This window comes from Fukomys damarensis, unplaced genomic scaffold, assembly GCF_012274545.1.
Source record: "Fukomys damarensis isolate Sample0158 unplaced genomic scaffold, DMR_v1.0_HiC HiC_scaffold_12, whole genome shotgun sequence".
NCBI classification, from domain to species: Eukaryota; Metazoa; Chordata; class Mammalia; order Rodentia; family Bathyergidae; genus Fukomys; species Fukomys damarensis.
The window spans coordinates 43,583,687-43,604,588 of NW_022900924.1; the positions used below are offsets into that span (position 1 = coordinate 43,583,687).

The following is a 20,902-nucleotide window of genomic DNA, read 5'->3' on the forward strand; positions in this document are numbered from 1 at the left end:
CTTGCACTTGCAAGTCAGGCACAGTGCCACTGAGCCAAATCCCGAGCCCCACACCTTCTCTATCTTTATTAATTTTCTGTATATTTGTTCTGTCAGTTATTGAGAGTGGGGTATTGAAATCTCTGGCTATAACTGTGGATTGGTCTATTTGTCCAATTCTTCCAGGTTTGGGTATGAAGTAAAATGTATGAATATTTTGAAACTATTATGGTACATGTAGGATTGTTACACTGTCTCAATGAATTGGTTGCTTTTATCTTTGTGTAATGTCCTTCTGTATATCTGACAGTATTTGTTTTCCTGAAGTTTACTTTTTCTGATGTAAAATAACCACTCCTTATTGTTTGCATGTCTTTTTTCATCTTTTACTTTTAACTTAAATCTGTCTGTATATTCAGTGCATTTCTTATAGACAGCATATTGTCAAATTTTGCTATTTTATATAGTTTGTTACTCTTTGCATTAAAATGGAGTGATTGTAGTATTGCTTTTAATGCAAATATTGATATATTTGGTTTAAATCTATTCATCTTGCTACTTTTTTCTATTTATTTTTCTATATGTTTCATCTACTCTTTTCTCTTTTTTTCTTGCAATATTTGGAGTAAACTGAGTGTGAATCTTAAACTAGTTTCGTTTCTTTTTCCTTTCCTCTAGTGTCTCACTATTTTGCCCACGCTGGCCTTGAATTTCTGGCTCAAGTGATCCTCCTGACTCCGCCTTCAGAGTAGCTGCAGCTTTAGGCACATGCAACCATACCTGGCCAAAAAACCTTTTATATTCACCTAGATATTTATCATTTCCCACACTGCTCCATATTTTCTTGTAGATCCATATTTCTATCTTGATTTCATTTTCTTTCTGCCTGAGGAATGTCTTTTACTATTTGTTTTTTTCTTTTTTCTTTTGGTTATTTTGAGACAGGGTCTCACTATGTAGTTGAGATTGACCTGGGACTCATTATATAGTCCAGGCTGGTCGCAAACTCACAGCAATCCTCCTGCCTCAGCCTCCTGAGTGCTGGGATTACAAGTGTGCACCACCACACACCCGGCTTACTATTTCTTGCAGTGACAAAAATTCTTTTAGTTTGTGTTAGTCTTTATTTTGCCTTTATTTTGGAAGGATTTTTCTCCTGGATATATAATTCTAGGTTGACAGCTTCCTTTCTTTTAGAACTTTAAATGTTTTGTGTCCACTGTCTTCTGGTTTGTTCTCACCTTTGTTATGGCCTATATACTACACCTTTATCCTTTGATTTTTTAAATTATTTTTTTAATGACTGGGTAATAAAATGCCTTATTGTGGCTTGTATATGTCCTACTTAGAGTTTACTGAGATTCTTAAAACTCTTTTTCACCATTCTTTTCTCTGTAACTTAGTGTTGTGACTTTTAGGTACTCCAGCCTGCGTGGACTTCTGTCTGCTTAGGCGAGATGACCCCACAGTGCCTTGCATCTCCCTCCCTGCATTGGCATCTAGAATCTGCCTCTTAGGCTGGGGATTTAGCTCAGTGGTTCTGAGCCTCCCAAGCACAAGAACCTGAGTTCGATTCCCAGTACCAAAAAAAAAAAAAAAGAATCTGCCTCTTGACAGAAAGCTGGGCAGTGATACATTTAGATTTATACTCTATTTTAAATTAATTTTTATGTATGCTTATATGACAGAGATCAGTATTTATTGTTTTACTGTCTCTGTGTCTATTTCTCTCCCTCTTTTTATTGTTCTAAGGATTGAACCCAGGACCTCCCACTTGGTAGGCAGGCTCGCTGCCACTGAGCTACATTCCCACCCCGTTATTTCTGTTTGTCCATCTGTTCCCAGTACCAGTCGTTGAAAAGACTTTCTTTTCCCCATCAAATTATGTTGCTAAATTTTTTTTTTTGTACAGGGGATCCAACTCAGGACCTTGTGCTTTCGAGGCAGGTGAGGTGCCACTGAGCTAAATACCTGGTCTTGCTGCTATTCAAAATATGTGTGTGACTATTTTTGGACACTGTTTTTATACTAATGCTAAACTGTGACTGATGAATTATGAAAGATGCAATGGTATAAATATTTCACTTGATTTGATAATCTTTTAGAAAATGAATTTAAAATCCAGAATTTCTATTACTATCAATATGATGTTATGCTGTCTCATCTAACAATTGAATGAAGGGATTTCCTTTAAATGATTTGTCTTACAGAGACCTTTTAATAAAAGTGAAGTTTGGAGAAATCATGGAGGACTTACAGACCTGCCGACTCTTAATTAAACATTCCATCCCCGCAGGACTTTTTGTGGATCCATACGAGTTGGCTTCATTGCAAGAAAAAAACATAACAGAGGTATAGCTGTTAGGGGACATTTTTTGGGGTAGAGATATAGGGATGCCATCATTTTGATTAAGGCAAAATAGTAAGATGATGTAATATTTTTTAAAGTTTGTCAAAATATATAGAGGGACTTTTTTAGAGATAGAATGGGAGTAGTAGTCTTCAACAAGTGAGCGCCACTTGTCAGGATTAAGCCAGCTAAGTGGAGCTAGTTACATGTTTTTCAGCAGCATGGTTCATAGTTTAGGGACAAAGAAAGGTATAACCTTGTTATACTAGGTAGACATGTACCCCATCACCTGTATAATTTGGGTGTGAGAAGAAAGGAAACTAATGTTTACTGAACAACTATGTGCTAGATATCTTTAATTTTTTCTGAAGGAAGCAGAAAAATGAATCTTTAAAGATTGTGTCTCCTATCCTTTATATAAATTCTTACAATAATACTGAAGTTATTACCTCTGTTTTACAGATAAGGAAACAGGCACAATGAGACCAAGTAACTTAGGTTATTTGGATATTTGTAAGCCAAAAAGTAAGCCCAGGGTTGTCTAGTTGCAATGTTACTGCTCCTTCCCAACATGAATGTTACCCCTTAAAGAATTTCCCCAGCTTTGGTAAGAGCCACAGGGAACCATAGTGGGATTCCACAGTAAGGAGCCAAAGGACCATAGTGCGGTGCATTTTGTACAGAGTCTTACCTTCCTGGAATCATGATTCAGTAGGTCTAGATTGCTCCCCAGAGACTCTTTTTTAACAACCCACATAATTCTTTTTTTTTTTTTTTTGAGACCAGCTTTCTCTGTGTAGCCCAGGCTGGCTAGTGGTGATTCTCCTGCTTAAGCTTTCCGTGTGCTGGGGTTACAGGTGTGCACTACCATGCCTGGCCATGATCTAAATGATTCTTACTAAGAAATTTTGGGGGAAACTCACTATCTTAGTTTAATAAGATTATAATCTATATATATATATTTTTAAAGGCAAAATAGATAAATTAGTCATGGCAGTTTATTTGTAATTGTAGGTTAGGCCAATTTCTCACCTGTTTCATTATTTTAATTATTTAATAAGTAATTATATTTTCATGACTCAAAATTCTGGAGATAGAAAAAGACATACAGGGCCTGGGATTTAGCTCAGTGGTTCCATCGCCTGCCTTGCAAGTGCAAGGACCAGAGTTCAATCCTGGTACCCCCCCCCCACAAAAAAAAGACATACAATGATAAACTTCCACCTAACTTCTAGTTGCCAAGTTTCTTCCTGTGTTCAAAGAGTTTTTTTGTTCATAAATAGTACATAGAGCAGTTTACACATATGTATCTGGAAGGATCTTGCTGTTTCTTTCCTTCACTGAGTTGTGAATTATAAGTACAGCTTTCAAATTTAAAATAATAGCTTTAAATTTAAACACAGTATCAGGGGATGCCCAATCACCTGACTGAGGGTACAGTAGAGAATGAAAGAATAATATACAAAGAATAAAAAAATAAGAACAAACAGTGGTTTATTCCTTGTGGAGTTGGGATCTGATCTTAGCTCTCTCCTAAGACCATCTGATCTTCCTGGCTAAGACCACAAGTTCTGGATTTGTCAGTATTTATGATTATACAACATAGCAAGGGGCATAAATGCAGATGTAAGGGATGGCGGGACTTAAGCACCAATAAGTCAGTCTGCAAAAGGGAGGAAGGATTACATCTTTGCAGAGGATGATCACAGTTAATAAGCCATCTGTGTTATCTCGCAGGTCATAGTTAACAAGCTGCCTGTATTATCTTTAGCTGACCTTTGATCTGGGAGAATGGCTTGCATGGAGTCATATATCCTCAGTGGCAGTGTCATCTTGCTATTAGAGACATCACAATCTCCTTGATCATTGAGGTCTAATTGTGACCATTGGCATGGGGAATTCTGTCTGTGTACACCAGCCAAAGGCTTATTCAGCCAGTCACGCTAAGGCCTTGGATCAACACAATTTTAATCAATAGTGGAACTATAAGCCGATTCAGTAATATTTTAAAGTCTTCTCATTGTGGTTTCAAGCTGGTCTCCTACACCCAGTTCTTGACTTGTAGTGACATAGCTTGGTATCCTATTTAGGACCCACTTGATAAAATCACTTATCAATGTTAGAAGAAAATGGAATTTTAAAAAAAGGAATATCTGGGCTGGGGATGTCGCTCAGTGGCACCACGCCTGCCTGGCAAGCTCAAGGTCCTGAGTTCAATTCCTGATACTGGAAAAATTTAAAATTAAAAAGGAATATCCAAGATGAAGTCATGTGTGTACCTTTGGTTGTGATGAAATTTGAATGTTTGCAGGTGGACCCTCGCAAGAAGAGGAGGAAGGGAAAGGGTGACGTTGTACTTTGCTTGACAAGCTCTTCTTTATCTTGATTTTCTGCCCCATAATCTACTCTCTAAATATTATATTTTTGCTTGTTTTGAAAATTTCTAGGCAAATAGATGTCACAGTTGTGATAGATAATTGAAAGTTGATTTCTTGGTATATCAGATATCTTTTCCTTCTTTCTAGCTGAGTTGACACTAGAGTCCTTTTCCTGTGCAGGGAAATTTTGTCATAAGAGGTAGTATTGTGTGATAAGTTTAACTAGATGGAAGATAATTCATATGTAAGGGTTAGTTGACACCCATATTCTTAGACTGAGACCTCATCTCTTCCTGGTGATAGAATTTTTGGCTCCATCAGCAATAGAGTAGTGTGACAATAAATGCCTTATAAAGACTATGAGCAGTTTAAAAATAAATGCAATCTTTAAAAGGATTCACCAAGGATAAAATATCAAATAAACCTCATTTCTAGGCAGGGCTGTTAGGCAGATTTTTAAAATTTCTTCAGTCTCAAGATTGAACCCAGTGGCTTGTATATGCCAGGCAGGTACTTTACCACTGACCTACATCATCAGCCTCTAAACAGGTACTTGGAGTCAAAGGCCTCTCATATTCTTTGAAAACAGTATTAATATCAGATTGAAATATAGCAAATTGCTATTCTGTAGGTCCTATGAAAACACTGTTTTCAAAACTATAAGTTTTAGTCAGGCAAAGTTTTTAGTGTTAGGAATTCTGTCTCTGACATGTAGGAGAACAAAGATTTAGTGTCCCACTTAAAACAACGAAGAGATAAACAAAATATATGAAGATAGGCAATGAATATCAGGCAGAGAAAGGCGTGAGATCCGGGAGAGGGGAAATAATGAAGGTGAGCCCAGGATTGTCCCTACTCACTGCCTTAAGAGTTGTCAGGGTTATTGCAGGAAGGAGGAACGCGGGCAGAGCCTGGTGGACTTCCTGCTTGTAGAGCTAAGGTTAAGGGTCTGGATAAACACAGGTTTCTACAGTTCACCAGAGGGTGTCTTGGAGGGGAGGGAACTGCACCCAGACAGCACTCCTGAAAGCTGTGGATGGTTCCCTCGAGTAGGTAGCTCAGCACTTTAATGCCTGTGTGTGCGGGGCTACTGAGGCCAGGGGGAGAACCAGCTGACAGAATTAGAGTTAACATCGCCTGCCATTGAGACAAGGCCATGAGTGGTTTCTCTTCCCATCAGCTGACTGAGAAAAGCCTTATAATTTATTGGATGGTGGGTGAAGTAAACAAAAGCTTTCATTCATTGATGGGAAGCACTTAGTTTAGCAATGGTAAACTTTTCAGAGCATTCAATGATAACAAATCATTGAATTTGTTAATTCAAATTAACTGCTGGCTGCTGCACGCATGCCATAGGTTTGCCACCACTGACTTAGTCTCAAACTTAGCATTGCTTCAGTCCTGCGTAGCAAAGCTTTTTTTTTTTTTTGGCACTGGGGATCAAACTCATGTCCTTGCACTTGCGAGGCAGGCAACAATGCATAGCAAATCTTAAAAGCAAGACTTTCAAAAACACAAAACGGTTGTACGTAGCAACTATGTCTCAAACAAAGCTTAATATTATAGGAAAAGAATATGTACAATTAAAAGTAATTAAATAATTTTGAATAAGAAATAATATTTATAGGAATACTGAAATACCCAGCATAGGGCTGGGGATACAGCTCAGTGGTAGAGTGCTGGTCTAGCTTGGGTTCATCCCCAGCACCACAAAAAAGTTAAAAAAAAAAAAAAAAAAAAATTTTAAAGGAAAAAATAAGACCAACTTCGCATTATCTTGACTCTAATAAAAAGTAGGTAGGAGATTGGGAGTATGGCTGAGTTAGAACTCTTGCCTTGCATGTTCCAGGCGCTGAGTTTGACCCCAATCCTGAAGGAAAAAAAAAAAGAGCAGTTGTGTGAGCCTGTAGGAAAATACAGTTTACATTGAGGAGGTAAATGAATCAATTGAAACCAACCCAGAAGTGACCCAGATGTTAGAATTAATAAGCCAACCATAAAACAGTTGTTACACCCATCTTTCATTTGTGCTAAAGTTAAGTAGAGACGTGGAAGATATGTAAAAGGAGCAGCATTGGACTTTTAAATATTAAGACTGTAGCGTGTGAGATGAAAAATACTGTAAACAGGATTAATGGCAGATAAAACACTCAGGAAAAAAAAGATCAATTTGGAGACATAGCAATGGAAACTACCAAAAGTTTAAACAGGTAAATGCAAAAGGTGAGGGGAGCACAGGTGAACTGTGTACCGCCTTCACGTGGTCTGCTGTATGTGTAGTTGGAGTTTTGAAGAGCAACAGAGGAATGGACATGGAAAATATTTGGTTGAAAAATAATCTGAATTTGATGAACCCGTGTAAGATGCTCAAGTGGAAGAAACTTGATGAAAACTTTACCTAGGCACTCCCAAAATTTTTTGAAATAGTAAGAAAATCTTAAAAGCACCAAGAGGAAAAGCTGTTATGCAGAGAAACAAAAATAATGATGACAGCAGATTTGTCAGAAACAACACAAACAAGGAGACAGAACAGCTTCATCTTGAAAGTATTCACAGAAAAGCCTGTGGCTAGGCATGGCGGCGCATATCTGTGATTCCAGCTTCTTGGGTGACTAGGACAGGAGAATCTCGTTTGAGGCCAACCTGGGCAACTAGTGAGACCCAGTGTAGCCAAGTGGTAGAACCCTTGTGTAGCACATGCAAAAACCTTGGATTTAACCCCCAGTAGTGAGGGAGGGAAAAAAAGAAAAAGGAAAACCTGTGATTTTAAAATTCTGTACCCACTGAAAATAGCTCTCAAAATGAAGGGGAAGTGAAGACTTTGAGACGTACAAAGCTGAAGGAACCTGTCATTAGACGTCCATTACAACAAATGTTACAGCAAGTCTTCAGGTGAAATCTAGATGTACTCCAAAGGAAGGAGAATGCTTAAAATGGTAACTGGGTGGGTAAATATGTCTTTTCCCCTTACTATTTAACTCTCTGTATGAGATTATTAACAAAAATAACAATGTAGTGTACTATTCGTGCTATTTGTAAAAGTAAAATGTGTGCTAGAAATAGCACAAAGGTTGTGATAAGTTAAATATATAAACCCTAAAGCAGTCATGAAAATAACAGAGTTATAGCTAATTTGCCAGGCAAACAGATACAATGGAATAAAATACTTCAGCCAATCCAATAGAAGCAGAAGGGGATGATAAAGAGACTAGAGAACAGATGTTACAGAGAATAAAAAACAAGATGATAGCTGGGCGTGGTGGTGCATGCCTGTAATCCCAGCACTCAGGAGGCTGAGGCAGGAGGATCGCTGTGAGTTCGAGACCAGCCTGGGCTACATGGTGAGTTCCAGGTCAGGCTCAACTACATAGTGAGACACTGTTTCAAAAAAACAAAAAACGAAACAAAAAAAATTATAGCTTTATACTTATACATATTAATAGTCATATTGAGTATAAATAAATATCCCTATTAAAAGATGTAGGTCATTGAATTAGAAAAGAAAATGAGACTGAATTATATGTAGCTTAGAAGAAATGTTTTATATTTTTATTTTTAGAATATTTTATTTGAGACAGGGTCTCACTGTGTAGTTCAACTGGCCCTAGACCTCCCTGTGTAGCCCAGGCTGGCCTTCTCAGTGCTAGGTTTACGGGCATGTGCCACCATACCCAGCTACTTACAGTAGTTTTTAACAAGTTATTTTTTTGAAAATCATTTGTAGCAGTTGGGAGAATAGCTCTGTGGTAGAGTATTTGCCTAGCATGCATGAGGGGCTTGGTTCAATCCTTGGTACCATCAAAAGAAAAAAAAATCATCGCCATATCTTCCATTAACCTTTTACACACCTAGAAATAGTTGCTGATCTTTGCCTTGACTTCCTGACCACAGTGCTGTGTCGTAGTCACTACCAGTTGACTTACTCCACAAAGGAACAGGAAATCACCAGAATGATACCAATCATTTTAACCTGGTACAGGTTTAACTGTTTTTGCTTTAGTGGTTTTTATATTTATTTAATTGTGCTATATTTATTCACAAAATTTCTCTTTTTTTGGTACCTGTTTTGTCACCCAAACACAGGTTAATAAATTTACAGAGACAATTGTTACGGAGTTTGGTGCCCCAGGGTATTGTTTCCCTAGTCTACCATTGTTATTTGCAGATCACATCTGGAAATGGTCTGTCAGGGGAAAAATTTGACACTCTGCATATCTGAACAACGATCTTGTGGTTTTACGCTTGTCTTGTTTTTTCCTCATTCATTTATTTTTCTTGATTAGCATTTGTTGTCTTTTCAACAGGCTGAGATGGTTTCAGAAAATTTTAATATAGAAGCCCCCAGCTATTTGTCTGAGGAATCTGAAGTTCTCATTTATGCCCGTCAAGATGCACGGTGTGTTGACTGTTTCCAGGCCTTTTTACCTGTGCACTATCGCTACCACCGACCACACAGTGAAGGTGCAGAAACCTTGATCGTGGTCCGTAACCCAGATCTGTTGATGTCCTGTGACCGAGGTGAGAGTTGAAAGTCCTTTTATAACTTTTTGATTGTAAAAGGAAGTGCAGATATGGAAAAACTACACGAAAATGGACTTTGATGGCTTATAGTAAGGCAAATACACTTGTATATTACTTATAGTAAGGCAAATACACTCCAGGTGAGGATGTAGCTCTTTGCCAGCCATCCTACCAGCATAGCCTCCCTTCACTCTAAGAGTAACTTACTGTACTGACTTTTTATCCTTTCCTTATGCTTCTTTATACAGTATTTATCACCATAATGGGCAAGATTCTTAGATACTATCATTTAGTATTGCCCAGTTTTTTAAAAATCTCTTACTTCCACTAAGTGTCCTAGTCAGCAGTTTTCCTTTGTCTCTTTCTTTTCTTCAAAACTGATCTGTTGAAAGAAACCAGCTAGGGGCTGGGGATTTAACTCAGTGGCTCCTTGCCTGCCTTGCAAACACAAGGTCCTGAATTCTATACCCAGTAGGGGAGGGTGGGGCAGAAGGAACCCGAGAAGAAACCAGACCATTTGATCTATTGGGTTTCTTCATGTTGTGGGGTTTTCCTCACAACGTGGCTTATCGTGTTCCTCTGATCCCTTTACTTCCTGGAAACTGGCAGGTGAATTCAGAGGTATGATCAGATTCAGATTCCATTGACAAGACTATGGGAGGTGCTGCGTTTTCATCAGTTGGTGAATGACACCTGGTTGTTTTTGTACCCATTGATCCATGCTGTCTCTTGGCTGCTTTTTTTGAATGTGCGTGCTGACATTACAGGATTTGTGGCTTTCCGTGTCTTGTCTCACCTACTCTATTTTAGTGTCGAAGGGGATACTTTATCACCTACTTTCATTATAAGCTTTGTCCTCAAGCTTTTATTTTTTACAGTATTATTGTTATTTTTTTGTGGAGATTGGGGTAAGTTAAAGATTTCGTTTTCACAGTTTTCTCAGAATTGAGACTTTTACTTAGTTTAAGAAGCTTTCGGGCCAGGGATTTAGCTTAGTGGTTCTACCGCCTGCCTTGCAAGTGCAGGGATCCGAGTTTGATCCCTGGTATCAAATAAAAAAAGAAGCTTTCAGATTTTTGGTTGTCTCTAAATTTGGGCTGTTTTATATAGAGTGTTTACAAAAGTTAAAGCTGTTCACTAGAAACTGGCAAACAGATTGCTGTTAGTGTTATATTTGTCATCATTAAAACCTTTCAGGATGAGCCGGGCGTGGTGGCGCATGCCTGTAATCCCAGCACTCGGGAGGCTGAGGCAGGAGGATCGCTGTGAGTTTGAGACCAGCCTGGACTACATAGTGAGTTCCAGGTTAGCCTCAACTATATAGTGAGACCCTGTCTCAAAAAAACAAAAAAACCAAACCTTTCATGATGTATGTTCAAGTGGAGAGGGGAACAAGGAGGGGGAAGGGAAAAGGAAGGAAGGGGCAAGGAAAAAAGAGAATAGAAGGAAAAAAATGGAAACAGCTTTTGTAAATGAGGGGAAAAGGGGTTGAAGGGAGGGGAGAGGAATGGGAAAAAAAAGAAGTAGCAAGGTATGTACAGGTAAATATTCCCTATGATGAATGTGATCATTATGTATATCTAAAATGTACCAATAAAATAAAATTTTAAAAAACTTTTTATGATGAGAAAATTAAGAAATGTTTGGCCTTATTAGCTTTCTTTGGCCAGTTTAGTTGTGTGTTTATATTAATAGTACCTTTTTTCCCCTTCTAAGTCAGATTTAAAAGAAGTACCTTTCCTGAGAAAATAGTGGTAGATCTGATATTTATTATTTTGATTTTGATCTAAGTGCTTTTTATGTTAGTTTTATTTGGAAATTTATCAGTTGAACAATTAAGTTGTTTGTGTTTGCTTTTCTGAATGTATATTATGCATCCAAAAAAGAGCCCAGTGTAGTGGTTTATATCTCTAATCCCAGGTACTCAGGAGGCTGAAGTAGAGGATTGCAAATTTGAGGGCAGCCTGGACAATTTAATGAGACTCTATCTCAAAACAAAGGGTTCAGAGCTGGGCACAGTGACAATCGCCTATAATCCAGCACTTTCAGAGGCTTAGGCAAGAGGATTGCAAATTTGACTCTGACCTGGGCAACTTAGCAACTTAGCTAAACTGTATCCCAAAATTAAAAAAGAAAAGAAAAAAGGGCTAGGGAGTAGCTTGGTGATAAAGTGTTTTCCTAGCTTGTGTGAGGCCCAGTACTGGAAAATAAACAAATTTTAAATTTTTAATGGAATTGAAGAAATCATGTACAACCTCTGTAATATTATTTTAATTTCTTAGGCTTCCTATAAAAAAAGGGTACTAAAATAACACCATGCGATAGTTGGATCCAAGTCACATACAGTGTATGTTCACATGTTTAATTACTCTTATCCCAGCACCATAAACTTGCGTTGAGGTTCAGTACAAGCCTAGTCCTGAGTCCAAACACAGGTTTTCTGATAACATGTTCTTCTGCTTCTCTCAGAGCTCCCGGTGTTGAGAAGCTGGGCGCAATCCGAGGCTGCAGCTCCTTGTGCTCTGAGGAGTAAGGACATCTGCCAGTGGAGCAGCCTGAAGTACAGACCAGTGAGCCAATCTCATATACTGTGTCAGATATTGTTTTCGCATTTAAAGTCTGTTTCTTCTACAGTTAAGGAATTAGCATTTTTTCCTCTAAATGATGAATGCTGCTTTTTGTTTGTTTTTAATAGTCTTTCGTTGCTATTGTTGGTAACACTAACTCCCACTGGGGTAAAGAACCATTCACCTGAGGGCCTGGTGATCTATAGCCAGTCCTGTGTTTCTCTGGTTCCAAGAAGAAGTACTGTATGGCTGGTGTGCTACTCAAAAGTGGGAAATGGCAGAGAAAAATAGTAGCAAGTTCAACTGGTTTTCCTTTATAGGAAAGCTTTATTTTTATTTACAACTTTTAATTAAATTTTTAACAAGAAAATAAACTAGTTAACTTTACTATATTATATAGAGCAAGTAGAAAAAGGAAACTAATACCCAAAGTAGTAATATTTCAACTGTGATAAAATTTTTAGACAATTGTATTATTATTTATATCCAAGTTGAGGCTATTTCAAACTATTTTGTAGTTTTTACCTCTACAACTTGTTTTGAGTTATTAAATTGGGCATTAATATTTTCTAGCTCTAGTTTTGTCTTACGAGTTTACAGTTGCCTACTTACTCTGGTGAACAGAGTCTACTTTTTCCTCTCTTCATAATGCTGAATCTCTTTTTATTCGCCTTTTTTGAGCTACTTTTTTTAAAAGCACAATAGCATTTATTAGTGAATATTAAAAATAAATTTTATCATTTTTATTTTGAGCTACTTTTTAAACTTATGCTCATATTACTGTTTGTTTCTCCTCATTTCTTACTCTCTTTCAGGTCTGCTTTTGCCACAATCTTGTCATCATTTTTATATTTTTTTATTATTATTATTATTACTTTTTTTTTTTTTTTTTTTGTTTTTTGAGACAGGGTCTCACTATGTAGTTGAGACTGACCTGGAACTCACTATGTAGCCCAGGCTGGTCTCAAACTCACAGCGATCCTCCTGCCTCAGCCTCCCGAGTGCTGAGATTACAGGCATGTGCCACCATGCCCGGCTATATTTTACTTTTACAAAGAGTCAAATGAGGGCTAGAGATTTAGCTCAGTGGTGCCATGCTTGCCTGGCAAGCAGAAGGTCCTGAGTTCAATCCCTGGTACCAACCCCAAAGAGTCAAATGAGTGCACCAAAATAAAATAAATTTAAAATTTAAGTAAGCAGACACCTTAACTGTTAATCAACCTTAAGGCAGTCTTTCCATAAGTACTATTCTATTGAAATTTGAAGTAATTTCCTTGTGGTTGCTCAATTTATCCACCAAATTAGCTAGGAGAACTCCTTATACTGCAGGCTGACTACTAAGCACTGCTATTTTATATTGGGGAACTTTCTTCAAACAGATGTGACTGTTGTCATAGCGTAGAATTGCTTTTGAGTAAACTACCAATTCCATCTAGGGCCTAAACTTTTTTTTTAAACTCTGATTTACATCTGGAAAAATGCATTTGATTTTTTCATATGAGTGAAACATATGCTTAGTGTTTATTTTCTATTTATTGATTGTAAAAAAATATTGAGACCATCACAAAACAAAAGTATTAGTAGTTTGCAATGCTATAAAATAAATAATTAAAGTATTACTGTTGTCTTTTGAGACATGGTCTCACTGTGTAGTTTAGGCTGCCCTCAATCTTATGTAGACCAGGCTAGCCTAAAACTCTCAGTGATCCTTCTGCCATAGTCTAAGTGCTAGGATCACAGGTGTGTGCCACTATGCCTGGCTTCAGATACACCCCCACCCTGGTTTTTTTGGTACTAGGGATCAAACTCGGGTCCTACACTTGTAAGGCAGGCGGTGGAACCACTAAGCTAAATCCCTAACTGTGTGTGTGTGTGTGTGTGTGTGTGTGTGACCCAGTTACAAAAAGCAACCAAAAATGAAAATATTCCTAAGTTGTCTAAATTTTAATCTTTGTAAAAACTTATTTTTAAACCATAAAATTTCCCAAGATTTCTAAGTGAATCCCTTCATCTTCAAAACTAAATGGAACTGCCCGGTTTAGTGGTACAAGTCTGTAATCCCAGCACTCGGGAGGCTGAGGGAAGAGCATTGCTATGAGTTTGAGACCAGCCTGGGCTACATAGTGAGTTCCAGGTCAGTCTCAATTACATAGTGAAACCCTGTCTCAAAAACAAACAAACTAACTAACTAACTAAATGGAACTGCCCGGTTTAGTGGTACAAGTCTGTAATCCCAGCACTCGGGAGGCTGAGGGAAGAGCATTGCTATGAGTTTGAGACCAGCCTGGGCTACATAGTGAGTTCCAGGTCAGTCTCAATTACATAGTGAAACCCTGTCTCAAAAACAAACAAACTAACTAACTAACTAAATGGAACTGCCCGGTTTAGTGGTACAAGTCTGTAATCCCAGCACTCGGGAGGCTGAGGGAAGAGCATTGCTATGAGTTTGAGACCAGCCTGGGCTACATAGTGAGTTCCAGGTCAGTCTCAATTACATAGTGAAACCCTGTCTCAAAAACAAACAAACTAACTAACTAACTAAATGGAACTGCCCGGTTTAGTGGTACAAGTCTGTAATCCCAGCACTCGGGAGGCTGAGGGAAGAGCATTGCTATGAGTTTGAGACCAGCCTGGGCTACATAGTGAGTTCCAGGTCAGTCTCAATTACATAGTGAAACCCTGTCTCAAAAACAAACAAACTAACTAACTAACTAAATGGAACTGCCCGGTTTAGTGGTACAAGTCTGTAATCCCAGCACTCGGGAGGCTGAGGGAAGAGCATTGCTATGAGTTTGAGACCAGCCTGGGCTACATAGTGAGTTCCAGGTCAGTCTCAATTACATAGTGAAACCCTGTCTCAAAAACAAACAAACTAACTAACTAACTAAATGGAACTGGGGCCAGAGATTTAGCTCAGTGGTTCTGCCACCTGCCTCACAAGTGCAAGGTTCCATTCTTGATATCAAACCAAACCAAAATAAACAAAGCTAAATGGAACTGGGCTGGAGATGTAGCTCAGTGGTGCTCCTGCCTGCCTCGCAAGTGCAAGGTTCTGAGTTCCATCCCTGGTACCAAAACAAAACAAAACAAAAAAAAACAAATAAAAAGTAGAAACTAAATTAAACATAAGATAATTTTTGCATTGCTAGTCACAGTAAAGGATACATTCAGTTCAGTTGTATAATATGTGAATAACAACCATATTGGAGAGAAGCCACAAAACAGTATAAGTACTTTAGTTTTATTGTTTTAATTTTTTTTTCTCTAGGGCTCAACTTAGAATTCTATATTCTAATGAGAAACAGAATAAGAGGAAGAACATGTTTATATTGACCCTAGGGGTGATGTTGGGATATAGCTTTTTTAGAAAAGAATACTGCATATTCAACTCTATGTAAAGTGGGAAAAGTTAGAACTAATGTGGTCTTGTGAGTTATTGTGGGAATGGAATCTGGTCTGCAGTTTTAAATGAAATATTAGATTTAAAAGTCATACAATAATGTTACGTATAATATTGCATTGGCTGAAAGATTTAAAAGAAAAAAGGAAGAGATCAAATTAAAATCAAAGAAGCAGTGGTCTCATCCAAGAAGGATGTGCTGCATTTTAAATATCTTTAATTTTCTGTCCCTCTCTTTCCACAGATACATAAGAATGTGACCCTACAAGTTCCAGTGGGACTGAGTATACATACCTCTTTAGTATGTTCTGTGACTCTGCTCGTTACAATCCTGTGTTCTAGTTTGATTCTTGTAGCTGTTTTCAAATATGGGAATTTTTCCCTATAATCTTTATGTAGCAGATTTTTAAATAAAACTAAGACTTATTCATTTGTAAAAAGAAGTGTTCTTCCAGAATTAACTTTTGTTTTTCATCTTCATTTATAACTGAAATTACATTTACCAGATGAATTTCGGATCTCACTCAATTAAAAAATTTAGTGTTCCATACTGGGTGTGGTGGTGTATGCCTGTAATTCCAAAACTGGGGGAGGCTGAGGCAGGAGGATTGCCATGAGTTCAAGGCTAGCCTGTTTTTGAGACACAGTTGCAAAAAAATTAGTGTTCTATTGTTTAAACCTTTGGTAATTTTTAATCATCAGATGCCAATAGAGGAGGCTTAGTTCTGTTAATGTTCACATTTATTTTGTGAAAATGACTTTAATCTTCTTTTTTTAGTTTGTTTTTTGGTTTTTTGAGACAGGGTCTCACTATGTAGTTGAGACTGACCAGGAATTCACTATGTAGCCCAGGCTGGTCTCAAACTCACAGAGTGATCCTCCTGTCTCAGCCTCCCGAGTGCTGGGATTACAGGCGTGTGCCACCACACCTGGCTCTTTTTTGTTGTTGTTTTTTTGGTACTGGGAATTGAACTGTAGACCTTGTGCTTGTGAGGCAGATAAGAGCACCACTGAGCTAAATCCCTGGCCCATGACTTTATCTTTAGTTGGGATAGAAAAATAAGCTCATTATACCTTAGTGACAAATTATTCACATTTTTTTAAATAGAAACCTCTCAATTGATGGTAAAAATTGAGAAAAGCATAAGTAAAAATAAAATTATTTGGATGAAAATTGGGCTTGTTAAACCCTAATTTCATGAAAGTATTAAAGCGACTTATTTGAAATTTATCAAAATTGATTACTAAAGCATTTTCATTCTTTTACTTTTTGTAATATTTCTTCCAAATGTACAAATTGGTAAAGGATTTGATGAAGCTGAATACTAAGATTTAGTACTAAGTTTGTCAGGAGGACAACTCAGATTGTCATTTTAAAGTGTGTATTTTATTACGTTGAACATTTACCAAAAAAAAGAAATCTTCAGGTGATTTGTTATTAAACAGATGGTTTGGTTTACTGTTATACTTGGATAAGAAAATAAAGCGCCACAGACCTGATTAAAAAAATGAAGCTTTAAGCCAGGTGTGGTGGCACATGCCTACAATTCCAGCTCTCTGGGAGGCTGAGGCAGGATTTCTGGGCTACACAGCAAGACCCTGTCTCAGTCAATCAACCTTTCTGTCTTTAGGGCAGGCATGTTCCACAACAGAAGCCAAGATATATTGGCATTGTTTGTTTTATTTAGGGTAATGGGACATGATACATGTTTATATATGGTGTCGCTGCTTATTTCCCTAAAGCACTTTAGTGTTTTTATGAAAATAAATAATTTGACATGTACAGCTTGACTAGTCTTAATGGCTTTTTGGGGGGGAGGTTGCTTGTGATTTAAATAAAAAGGCAACCAATCCAGTGCCACAAAGCTCATACATATTAGAGATCTTTAAAATAACTAACATTTTAACGCAGTCTAGCTTTTTCATACCTGTTTTGTGTTTTCGTATAAGAAAGAATTCCATGTTTCACAAGCATTTCTTGCACTATGGGATTAAGTGAACTATGGCATTCTGTGAATTTATGTATATGTCAGTTAAAATTCACCAATGACAGTATTTTGGAGCATGGTTAGACAGATAATAGAGCGATACTGTTTAACTTCTTTTTTTGCAGTACCAGGGATCGAACTCAGGACCTTGCATTTATAAGGCAGGCTCAGCACCACTGAGCTAAATCCCTGGCCCTTAACTTTTTAAGAATGTATGTGAAGCCCATAGCTGTAATCCCAGCAACAAGGGGGCTTGAGGCAGGAGGTTTGCAAGTTCCAGTAAGACCCTGTCTCAAAAGGTTCCGGGCTGGGGATTTAGCTCAGTGGTTCCGGCGCCTGCCTCGCAAGTGCAAGGTCCTGAGTTCGATCCCTGGTACCAAAAAAAAAAAAAAAGAAAAGAAAAGGTTCCATCCCTGCTACCAAGAAAAAAATAATGTTTGTGATTATGTATTTATGTAGTTTTTGTTTTTGTTTTTGAGACAGAGTCTCCATTTGTAGTTCAGCTGGCCTGAAACTTACTTTGTAGCCCAGACTGGCTTTGAATTCTCAGAGATCCTTCTGTCTCAGCCCTCCTGAGTTCTGGGATTACAGGTATGAGCCACCACACACAACAACTTGGTTTTTTGAGACAGTGTTAGTTTGTAGTATAGGCTGACCTTGAACTTACTGTGTATGTCAAGCTGTCCTCAAATCATGGCAGTCCTCCTGCTTCAGCCTCCTGAGTGCTGGGATTATAGGCCTGACTACCATGCCTCGCTACTATATTTTTTAAATTGTTCATCAGAACCAAGTCCCGTCAATATTTCAACACATTTTCAGGTTACTATTTAAGATTATGGTTTAGAATGTGGTTCAGATATTTATTCATTGTCTTAGTTACTTTTTTCTTATTGCTGAGACAGAAGTGTCAGTTAAGGGGGAAAGGTTTATTTAGTTCACAGTTTGTAGAGGTTTTGGTCCATAATCAGCTGGCTCCAAGGCAGGGTAGCATGGCAGACCAGCATCACAGAGGAAAATCAGTTCATGGTGGGCAGAGAGTAGCAAAACAAGCAAACAAGGATCCACCACAGCTCTTTTTTTTTTTCGTAATGACACAGTTGTTTATTGTTAACACAATCACGCAGGAAATTTTTTCAAGAGTTAGAAGCAGGATTTCAGAGAAACAGCATGTTGTAACTGCCAGTAGTGAATGTAGCAAAAAATATATTCTAGTTCATGGATTTTGTTTTTCTGCTCAAAAGCTGAAATGAGATACATTACACATGATTGTATTATGAGCCTAACAAACATTGTAAGCAAATGCCTAAAGACCTTTGTTTATTGTTTTTGTGATATGACAAAAGCCTGCAAATCTCCAATCAGTTTAAAACTGGAAAGGTGTATACAGATGAGCTTCTAAAGTTCTTTTAAAAGACTGATGTATATAAATGGTGTTTTCTTTATAGAAAATGACAACAGACAAATCAAGCTAATCACAGGATAACTGATAAGTTCAGTACATTTTTATTTGTCCTTCGGCATCTCTAATCTTCACAGATGTTGGTTTTTAAAAGTAACTGTCCAAGTGTGGTCCCTAGAATAGTAGTATCACCTGAGAACTTAACAGAAATGCAAATTTTTGTATCCCACTATAATAGTGTTAAGTAACAAGTCCCAGGGTGAGACCCTGCAGTGTTTTAATAATTCCAAGCCAGATCCATACTCAACTCTGAACAACTGGAATAGAGTCAGCTCCCACTTAGCTCTGGCATTGTTACCAGCCTCTTCTGTAAAAAGGAGACTGGCCGCCTGGAATAGCAAACCTTGAAAGTATTTTTCCTTTCATAAAATTATGTAGTGGTACAGTTACAGTAAAGCTACCCAATGCGCCACGGCTCTTTCTATCCCTTATATTTTATCCAGGCTACATAGGGCGTGTAGCATTCATACCCTAATTCTAGTACCCTTGAGCCTAGCATTGTACTATCAATCAATTCAGAAAAAGACCCACCTATGACTGCATGAGGCTTTGGGGGGACATCTAAACACAATCTATAACACTCATTTATACAGGTATTTAAAATTGTAACAAAAAATGTAAATGCAAGTGAAACTTTTTTTTTTGAGACAAGGTCTTACTATGTAGTTTAGGCTGGCCTTGAACTCACTATGTAGCCCAGGCTGGCTTCAAATTTATGTCGATCTTCCTACCTCAGCCTCTCAGGTACTGGGATTACAGCCAAGTCCATATGGGCTCTGTTATTCTCTTTATACTGTTTGTAGTTGTTTGCGGGGGCGGGGGTCAAGGTGGGATTTGAGACAGTGTCACTATATACTCAGGCTGGCCTTGAACACCACTACCTCCTGAGTGCGCGCACGCACCACCATACTGCTTTGTTCGACCCACTGGTAGTGCATTGTTTCCTCAGGTGAATTAGAAGTAGAGTGAGTGCTTTGGAAACCTGTCCTCCTTTGAGACCTGGGTTGAAGGTGCATCTGCGCAAAGACAATTCGTTTCTTCCAGGTCCTAGAGCATAAAGGGTCACTTTTCTGATTCGACAATACTACAGACTGAAACTTTCAAACCCATGTGTGGGAAAGTTTATGGTTAATCAGTTCTAAAGAGAACTTTCTCCCCTCTCTGCCAAGCCCACAGTAAAATAAGTGTTCTGCATGTTTGTGGAGGGCCAGTGATGGCAAGCCTTTACAGCTTTTGATGTTACAAACAGCCCATGGCAGCATGCATGCAATAGGTATAGGCTTTTGAGCAAGATCAAAAGGGTAGGGTAAAGTCCTACGGTGGATCACAAACTCAACTTCTCCTTTTCTGTGTGTGCTAATGGGACACTTTCATATTAAGTGTATCATGCTGCTTGATTACATTCTCTCTTCTGCCCTCCATGTCAGTTGAATTTTTTGCTGTATATCCAGAGATAAGCACAGTCTGTCTGTCTCTATTTTCACTACATCGATTGTGGCCTTCCTTTGTTCATTTCCCTTCTTGCATCTCTGTTTTCCATTCTGCATAGCAGTCTGGTAATCTTAAGGTGTAAACTATATGACATCAACTTTTTGCTTAAAACCCTTTAATGACTTTTTGGAATAAGGTGCAGACTTCTTACCTGAATTTTACCTGCACCAGTGTTTTCTTATACTAAATCCTTCCCACACTGAGTTCTAGCTACACAACCTTCTTAACCAACATTGTCAATCCCTCTTCCCTCTTGCCTGTAATGTTTACCCCTGCGTGCTGGTTCTCATGCCTGTCTCGTGCTCTTTTGGACTTAAATCCCAGTTCCTTAAAGGGGCCTTCTCTGGTCACTGTATTCAAAGTAACTCCCTCATTTTTTCCTCATAACCTACCTGATAGCAGTAATTTTTTTCATATTTATATGCTCCACAAAATCAAAGTGAGTCATGTTCGCCCTGTATGCCTGATGCCTAACAATGTCCTGCACATACTGGACCTTCAGATAGTTGTAGGATAAGTGCATACGTGGATGGCCTTAGTTTGCAAAGAAGTGAGATTTAACTTGGTAGCAAAATATTGTAAGGTTCTGTAGGTTAAGGAGCAAAATGGAGAAGAGATGAATTTCCAGACAGAAGTGTTGCAGAGATTTGTGTATCCTGTTAGCATCCCCAGTGGTCAGGACCTGAGTGGAGATGACGCACAACGGTGAACTCGATGTTGGACTGGCTACCCCAATACAAAGTCCCCAAGAAAGCAGACGGAAGAAAAA

The 20,902-nt window shown here is 38.2% G+C and overlaps 1 protein-coding gene across 5 annotated transcripts in view; it reads left to right on the top strand.

Moving 5' to 3' along the window:
• The window catches only part of Pigx (phosphatidylinositol glycan anchor biosynthesis class X), a 19,613-nt gene extending 3,833 nt beyond the window's left edge, over window positions 1–15,780 (top strand). For 2 of the 5 annotated variants that reach the window (XM_033762555.1, XM_033762556.1), the window contains exons 3-6: window positions 2,190–2,331; window positions 9,012–9,225; window positions 11,698–11,861; window positions 15,440–15,780. In XM_033762555.1, coding sequence (XP_033618446.1) covers window positions 2,190–2,331; window positions 9,012–9,225; window positions 11,698–11,861; window positions 15,440–15,583 — 664 coding nt within the window. In that variant the 3' untranslated portion in view covers window positions 15,584–15,780. Of the gene's footprint in view, window positions 1–1,891; window positions 1,927–2,189; window positions 2,332–9,011; window positions 9,226–11,697; window positions 11,862–15,439 lie in introns of all 5 variants that reach the window. The other 3 variants (XM_033762557.1, XM_010624025.2, XM_010624027.2) reach the window with 3 other exon arrangements.
• The last annotated feature ends 5,122 nt before the right edge of the window (window positions 15,781–20,902 follow it).